The following is a 9,225-nucleotide window of genomic DNA, read 5'->3' as shown; positions in this document are numbered from 1 at the left end:
AAAAAAGAGAGAGATGGACAGATTTAACCAATCAGAGCTGCAGTAGGCCTATATGCAAATTAACCATTGCCATATACCGTATGGATCTGTGCCATTTACTTTGAACTGGACTGTGTTTACACTACAGCATGAGAAGGTCATGAGTAGATGTGCTTGTTTTGAGATCAAAGTGAGGGCTGCATGAAGCCAGGTGTGAACATTTTGTTAATATCCTTTTTCTAGTTAGTGAGTTATTAGCCCAGTTATAGATCATTTGTAGTCAGCAATAGTCAATAGTCAGCAAAAGCACAAAAACGTGTACATTTCTAGACTTTTGAAAAGCAAGGAAGGTAAATAGCTTTGTTTTGTCTTAAAGGGACAGTGTTGTATTTTGAGACAGGCTTGAATAAGCTAAGTAGCCAATAGGCAGAGGGTAGCATAATTTGTCTGATTCTCTGTAATAATGGTATGGAATAATAATGCATTTTAATTGTAAAGTGGTTTCTTGCATCAAAACAACACAACAACATTTTCCGTCACCTCCTTGTCTGACGGACAAGTGGTAAACAGTTAATGTTAAGCCCTGCATGTTTTTTTTCTCCAAAAGTCTCATGGAATGTAGGCCTAACATTGAACACCATACATGGGCTGCTACTGTAGGCTGAATGACAGAACAGCTATTTCCATGTTAAAATTTTATGGGATGCATTTTCTCCTTTGTTTTTGATTGGTAGGCCACTCTGGTAGACCTACATTATGATCAAATAGCCACAGTAGCCTACTTGTCCACTGTTAAAACTGTAACTTAAATTGTGTACAGCCTCAGGGTTCACAGTAAATGCACGCGCTGGAAGTTGCACAGAATTTTCACAACGTTCAAGTTTGCGCTCAGCAGACCTGAAATTTACTCAGTGCCTACATTTTTTTGAGGGAATATTGATTGTGATATACATTTACTTACATTTATATATACATTTGAAATACATTCCGTAATATATGTTGGATTGTATTTAAAAAATACATTATTTGGCCAATTTTAAATATTTCCACATGTATCCTAAAATGTGTCTCTAAAAATATATTTAAAATATGTCTATGTGTGTTTTTAAGTTGTCTGAAAGACTTACCAAAAACCAAAGCTTAAACAGTCCTAAGAGACAGAGACACGAGACAGAGACAGAGAAACAGAGACAGAGACAGAGACAGAGACAGACAGACAGACAGACAGACAGACAGACAGACAGACAGACAGAAGACAGACAACAACAGACACGACAGACAGACAGACAGACAGACAGCGCAGCAGACAGACGGGCAAGGTGGGGTGGGGTGAGGGGCTACCTTGAGGGGGAAGTAGAATGTCGTAGTCTGAGGGCGTCCTGTTGTGAAAGGGACAGAGGGCGCGCACGAGCTGCCCCAGAGAGCAACACCCCCGATTCAAAATGCCCACCTGAGAATCACAAGGACAGGTTAACGTGATCGGGAATGGCAGGCTAGGCACCAACTGCTCATAAACCGATAGCACACTGCGGCAAAATATTTTAGGCCGGTACCGTCCTCTTTCTATGTTTAACATTTTACCTTGTGGTGGTATTGGCCAATGGACGGACACAAGAACGCATTCACACTCGTGGGGATGATGATGATGATGATGATGATAATGAAGATGACACTGAGCCCTAAGTATTAACAACAGTGTCAGCTTGATTTCTTTCACACCAGAACACTTCCAGTAATAAGAGAGCCAACTACTGGTAGATCAGGTCCAGACGTGACATCACCCTTCAGGCTTACCATACTCAAAGGGCTTGTGCTTCTTTTCCTCTGCAGAGGACTCCGAGGAGCCATTCTCCAGATTTCTGATTTAAAAAAAGGCAAAACATAGAGAGATATTACATTTGTTCCCCATTTACATTTGTCCATACATTTGTCCATATATTTGGGGTTTTTTACAACTCAAGACTGTATATACTGCACAGCACCCGCAAAGTTGCGCTTTGCTGAGTAATAGTTGAAATCCAGCTTGATCCAGGAAGTCATTCTTCCCTTTCATGCAACTCCTACAAGTTTGACCAAATCTACATTTGGCAGCTTTTTCACTTATTTATTGTATCTCTATTCCAGAATAAAAAGTTTTGCGTTCCCAAATGGCAACACTATTCCCTATGGGCCCTGGTCAAAAGTAGTACATTATTTAGGGAATAGGTTCCACTTGGGATGCACCCTCTGTGCTGGTACCTGCTAGGGATCCGGACGGAGACGCAGACTGGGGAATGGGATAGGCACACCGGGTGGGATGAAGGGATCTGATACTCATCTTCAACACGCTCGGTTGTTCCTCTTGCTCTCCCAACGACATGTGTGGTGAAAGGATTGAGGTGTCTGGAAGACAAAGCAACCAAAGCAACCATTTTACATTTTAAGACCACGCAGGTTTTAAGATAAAGTATAGATTTTCCAAGCAAACTTCCATTGTGCTACAAATATAGTACCAGTCAAAAGTTTGGACACACCTACTCATTCAAGTTTTTTTTTTTATCTCTATTTGTACTTTTTTCTACATTGTAGAATAATAGTGAAGACATCAAAACTATGAAATAACACATATGGAATCATGTAGTAACCAAATAAGTGTTGAACAAATCAAAAATTATTTATATTTTATATTCTTCAAAGTAGCCACCCTTTGCCTTGATGAAAGCCTTGCACGCTCTTGCGCATTCTCCAACCAGCTTCATGAGGAATGCTTTTCCAATCTTGAAGGAGTTCTCACATATGCTGAGCACTTGATGGATGCTTTTCCTTCACTCTACGGTCCAACTCATCCCAAACCATCTCAATTGGTGTGAGGTCAGGTGATTGTGGAGGCCAGGTCATCTGATGCAGCACTCCATCACTGTCTTCTTGGTCAAATAGCCCTTACACAGCCTGGAGGTGTGTTGTGTCATTGTCCTGTTGAAAAAGAAATGATAGTCCCACTAAACCCAAACCAGATGGGATGGCATATCGCTGCAGAATTCTGTGGTAGCCATGCTGGTTAAGTGTGCCTTGAATTCTAAATAAATCACTGACAGTGTCACCAGCAAAGCAACCCCGCACCATCACACCTCCTCCTCCATGCTTCACGACGGGAACCACAAACGCAGAGATCCTCCATTCACTTACCCTGCGCCTAACAAAAACACAGCGGTTGGAACCAAAAATCTGAAATTTGGACTCATCAGACCAAAGACAGATTTCCATCGGTCTAATGTCCATTGCTCGTGTTCCTTCGCCCATGCAAGTCCTATTTTCTTATTGGTGTCCTTTAGTAGTAGTTTTTTTGCAGCAATTCGACCATGAAGCCCTGATTCACGCAGTCTCCTCTGAAGTTGATGTTGAGATGTGTCTGTTCTTGAACTCTGTGAAGCATTTATTTGCGCTGCAATCTGATGTGCATTTAACTAAAATAAACTTATGCTCTGCAGCAGAGGTAACTCTGGGTCTTCTTTCCTGTGGCGGTCCTCATGAGAGCCAGTTTCATCATAGCGCTTGATGGTTTTTGAGACTGCACTTGAAGAAACTTTCAAGGTTCTTGACATGTTCTGGATTGACTGACCTTCATGTCTTAAGTAATGATGGACTGTTGTTTCTCTTTGATTATTTGAGCTGTTCTTGCCATAATATGGACTTTGTCTTTTACAAAATAGGGCTGGCTATCTTCTGTATACCACCCCTACCTTATCACATCACAACTGATTGGCTCAAATGCAATAAGAAGGAAAGACATTCCACAAATTAACTTTTAACAAGGCAACCTGTTAATTGAAATGCATTCCAGGTGACTACCTCATGAAGCTGGTTGAGAGAATGCCAAGAGTGTGCAAAGCTGTTATCAAGGCAAAGGGTGGCTACTTGAGAAGAATTTGAGAGAAGAATCTCAAATATATACACTACCATTCAAAAGTTTGGGGTCAGTTAGAAATGTCCTTATTTTTGAAAGAAAAGCAAATTTTTTGTCCAGTAAAATAACACCAAATTGATCAGAAATACAGTGTAGGCATTGCTAATGTTGTAAATGACTATTGTCGCTGGAAATGGCAGATTGTTTATGGAATATTTACATTGGCGTACAGATGCCCATTATCAGCAACCATCACTCCTGTGTTCCAATGGACGTTGTGTTAGCTAATCCAAGTTTATCATTTTAAAAGGCTAATTGATCATTAGAAACCCTTTTGCAATTATGTTAGCACAGCTGAAAACTGTTGTTCTGATTAAAGAAGCAATAAAACTGGCCTTCTTTAGACTAGTTGAGTCTCTGGAGCATCAGCATTTGTGTGGTTCGATTACAGGCTCAAAATGGCCAGGTTTCTTCTGAAACTCGTCAGTCTAGTCTTGTTCTGAGAAATGATGGCTATTCCATGCGAGAAATTGCCAAGAAATGAAGATCTCGTACAACGCTGTGTACTACTCACTCTTCACAGAACAGCGCAAACTGTCTCTAACCAAATAGAAAGAGGAGTGGGAGGCCCCAGTGCACAACTGAGCAAGAGGACAAGTACAATAGAGTGTCTGGTTTGAGAAACAGATGCCTCACAGTCCTCAACTGGCAGCTTCATTAAATAGTACCCGCAAAACACCAGTCTCAACGTCAACAGCGAAGAGGCGACTCCGTGAGTTCCCCTGTCCATTGTCTGTGTTCTTATGCCCATCTTAAAATTTTCTTTTTTTGGCCAGTCTGAGATATGGCCTTTTCTTTGCAACTCTGCCTCGAAGGCCAGCATCCCGGAGTCACCTCTTCACTGTTGACGTTGAGACTGGTGTTTTGCAGGTACTAAACTTCACTACTGAAACCTGCTGTGACAGCTTTTATTGCTGCTTATTTGGGAAATGACCTCAACAGTTCCATGGCTGTGTGTGTGTGTGTGTGTGTGTGTGTGTGTGTGTGTGTGTGTGTGTGTGTGTGTGTGTGAGAGAGAGTGAGTGTTTTGTGTGCACAGATGTGGAGGGAGACAGAGAGCTTCACCCTGTGGCCTCACTGTTCAGTGTCCAGCAGCTGCCATTATAGCTTCACTGCACTATTGCCCATAACATCCACTGTGCAACACAATAGAAAAATACCAAATCAAATGTCTTTGTCAGCTAAAAGGGAATTAGATGTTCTGAAGCCAACATTCACAGAACCACTCTCAATCATGACTGGACCCTTCAGCAACCATATTACATTATTGGTACAATGCCATGTGTATCAGCTACAAAACACGAAGAGTGGAGGGGAAGAGGATGTAAGAGAAAAGGCCTGTAATTTGATGGATTTCCTGACTCCTCGATTAGGATCAAGTTTTCCCGACATACACTACATGACCAAAGTATGTGGACACCTACACGTCCAACATCTCATTTCAAAATCATGGGCATTATTAATTTGGAGTTGGTCCCCCCTTTGTTACTATAACAGCCTCAACTCTTCTGGGAAGGCTTCCCACTAGATGTTGGAACATTGCTATGGGGTCTTGCTTTCCATTCAGCCACGAGCATGAGTGAGGTCGGGCACTGATGTTTGGCGATTAGGCCTGGCTCGCAGTCAGCGTTCCAATTCGTCCCAAAGGTGTTCGATGGGGTTGAGGTCAGGGCTCTGTGCAGGCCAGTCAAGTTTATTTCATAGGTACTTTTTTACCCCCTTTCCTCCCCAATTTCATGATATCCAAATTGGTAGTTACAGTCTTGTCCCATCGCTGCACCTCCCGCACGGACTCGGGAGAGGCGAAGGTTGAGAGCAATCTGTTCTCCGAAACACGACCCTGCCAAGCAGCACTGCTTCTTGACACACTGCTCACTTAACCCAGAAGCCAGACACACAAATGTGTCAGAGGAAACACCGTACAACTGGCGACCGTGTCAGCGTGCATGTGCCGGCCCGCACAGGAGTCGCTAGAGAGCGCGATGGGACAAGGCCACCGAGGCCAGCCAAACCKTCTCCTAACTCAGACAACGCTGGGTCAATTGTACGTCGCCTTATGGATCTCCCGTTCGCAGCCAGCTGCGACACAGCCCTGGATCGAACCCGGATCTGTAGTGACGCCTCAAGCACTGCAAGTGCCTTAGAACGTTGCWTCACACCGATCTCGACAAACCATTTCTGTTTGGACCTAGCATATGTGCACAACGGRATTGTCATGCTGAAACAGGAAAGGGTCTTCCCCAAACTGTTGCCACAAAGTTGGAAGCACAGAATCATCTAGAATGTTATTGTATGCTTTAGCGTTAAGATTTCCCTTAACTGGAACTAAGGGGCATAGCCCAACCATAAAAAACAGCCCAGGCCATTATTCCTCCCCCGCCAAACTTTACAGTTGCCGCTATGCATTGGGCAGGTAGCGTTCTCCTTGCATCCGCCAAACCCAGATTTGTCCATCGGACTGCCAGATGGTGAAGTGTGATTCATCACTCCAGAGAACGTGTTTCCACTGCTTCATAGTCCAATAGCGGCGAGCTTTACACCCCTCCAGCTGACGCTTGTCATTGTGCATGATGATCTTAGGCTTGTGTGTGGCTGCTCGGCCATGGAAACCCATTTCATTAAGCTCCCGACGAACAGTTCTTGTGCTGACGTTGTTTCCAAGGCAGTTTGAAACTTGGTAGTGAGTTTCTGCAGCTGAGGACAGACAATTTTTACTCGCTACGTGCTTCAGCACTCAGCGGTCACTTCTGTGGCCTACCATTTCGCGTCTGAGGCYTTGTTGCTCCTAGACGTTTCCACTTCCCTATAACAGCACTTACAGTTGACCGGTGCAGCTCTATTGGGGAAGAAATTTGATGAACTGACTTTTTGGAAAGTTGGCATCCTATGACGGTGCCACGTTGAAAGCCAGTGAGTCCTTCAGTAAGTCCACTAGAACAGACTGGAATTTGTTCTGGGATTAATCTGATGGCATTGAAGAGTTTAGCACATCAATCACTGACTTCATTAATAAGTGCATTGATGACATTGTCCCCCCAGTGACCGTACGTACATATCCCAACCAGAAGCCATGGATTACAGGCAACATCCGCATCGTGCTAAAGGCTAGAGCTGTCCATTTCAAGGAACGGGACACTAATCCGGACACTTATAAGACATACCGATAAGCCCTCCGACAAACCATCAAACAAACAAGTGTCAATACAGGTCCAAGATCCAAGATAGAATCCTACATCGGCTCTGATGRTTGTTGGATGTGGCAGGGCTTGCAAACTCTCATGGATTACAAAGGGAAACCCAGCCGCGAGCTGTCCAGTGACATGAGCCTACCAGACGAGCTAAATATCTTGCATGTGCGCTTTGAGGCTAGCAACACTGAACTGTGCATGAGAGCACCAGCTCTTCCAGACCATCACGCTCTCCATAGCCAATGTGAGCAAGACCTATAAATCGGTTAACATTCACAAGGTTGCATGGCCAGACGGATTTCCAGGACGCGTACTCAGAGCATGCGCTGACCAGCTGGCAAGTGTCTTCACTGACATTTTCAACCTCTCCCTGACCCAGTCTGTAATACCTACATGTTTCAAGCAGACCATCATACTCCCATCATACTCCCTGTCCCTGTGCCCAAGAARGCCAAGGTAACCTTTCTAAATGACTATTGCACTAAAGGAACACCTATGTGAGAATGTATTTCATTGACTAAAGCTCAGTGTTCAACACCATTGTGCCCTCAAAGCTCATCACTAAGCTAAGGACCCTGGTATTAAACACCTCCCTCTGCAAATGGATCCTGGACTTCCTGATGGGCCGCCCCCAGGTGGTGATGTTACGCAACAACACATCAGCCATGATGACCCTCAYCACGGGGGCCCATCAGGGGTGCGTGCTTAGTCCCGTCCTGTACCACGACTGAGTGGCCGGGCATTTGTGAAACACCATCATTAAGTTTGTAGATAACACAACGGTGGTAGAACTGATCACCAACGACAATGACTGTGGACTACAGGAAACGGAGGGCTGAGCACGCTCCCATACACATCAACAGGGATGTTGTGGAACAGGTCGAGAGTTTCAAGTTCCTTTGTTCCTTAGTGATGTGGACACTATCACGGTCCACACACATCAACAGTCATGAAGAGGGCAAGACAACGCCTCTTCCCCTTCAGGAGGCTGAATAGATTCGGCATGGGCCCTCAAAAAGCTCTGCAGCTGCGCCATTGAGAGCATCTTTACCCACAGCATCACCACTTTGTATGGAAACTGTTTGGCATCCAAACACAAGGCGCAACCTCCAAGCTATAAGACTGCTAAATAGTTAGTTCAATAGCTTGTTACCCAAAACCCTGACAAACTTTTACAGATGTAGAATCGAGAGCATCCTGTCAGGCTGTATCACAGCCTGGTACGGCAACTGCACCGCCCTCAACCGGAAGGCTCTCAGAGGGTGGTGCGGTCTGCACAACGCATCACTGGGGCCAAACTACCTGCACTCCATGACACCTACAGCACCCGATGTCACAGGAAGGCCAAAAAGATCATCAAGGACATCAACCACCCGAGCCACTGCCTGTTCACACCGCTACCATCCAGAAGGCGAGGTCAGTACAGGTGCATCAAAGCTGGGACCGAGAGACTGAAAAACAGCTTCTATCTCAAGTCCATCAGACTGTTAAAAAGCAAACACTAACTCATAGAGGCTGCTGCCCACATTGACACCCAATCACTGGCCACTTCAATAAATGGATCACTAGTCACTTTATACAACACACTCTAAATAATGCCACTTTAATAATGTTTACATATCTTACATTACTCACATCACATGTATATACTGTATTTTATACCATCTATTGCCTACGCCGCTAGGCCATCGCTCATCCATATACTTACATGTACATATTCTCATTCGCCCCTTCAGATTAGTGTGTATTCGGTAGTTGTTGGGGAATTGTTAGATTACTTGTTAGATATTACTGCACTGTCGGAACTAGAAGCACAAGCATTTCACTACACTCACATTAACATCTGCTAACCATGTGTATGTGACAAATACAATTTAGATTCGATTTGAATAGTTAACCAATATATCTGCATTGACCCTTTTTGCACCAATCTCTTTATACTCATCACATACGCTGCTGTTACTGTTTATTATCTATCCCATTGATAAGCCACTGTATCCCTACCACCAGTGAAATCGGAAACTATTGACACACCTTCCCTTTTTCCCACACTGTGTTATGTTGCAGCCTTATTCTAAAATGGATTAAATACATTATTTTCCTCATCAATCTACA

At 44.1% G+C, this 9,225-nt stretch overlaps 1 protein-coding gene across 1 annotated transcript in view; it reads right to left on the bottom strand.

The window, feature by feature from the left end:
• cblb (Cbl proto-oncogene B, E3 ubiquitin protein ligase) overlaps positions 1-9,225 on the bottom strand; it is a 192,661-nt gene that overhangs the window by 37,461 nt on the left and 145,975 nt on the right. The window contains exons 14-15 of the mRNA XM_070434684.1: positions 2,218-2,361; positions 1,774-1,838 (exon numbers count right to left, since the gene is read on the bottom strand). Of these exons, the coding sequence (XP_070290785.1) occupies positions 1,774-1,838; positions 2,218-2,361 (209 nt within the window). The remainder of the gene's footprint in view (positions 1-1,773; positions 1,839-2,217; positions 2,362-9,225) is intronic.

This window comes from Salvelinus sp. IW2-2015, linkage group LG23, assembly GCF_002910315.2.
Source record: "Salvelinus sp. IW2-2015 linkage group LG23, ASM291031v2, whole genome shotgun sequence".
Taxonomy (NCBI): Eukaryota; Metazoa; Chordata; class Actinopteri; order Salmoniformes; family Salmonidae; genus Salvelinus; species Salvelinus sp. IW2-2015.
The sequence above is the reverse complement of the archived record's forward strand: the minus strand, read 5'-3'. Positions and strand labels throughout refer to the sequence as shown.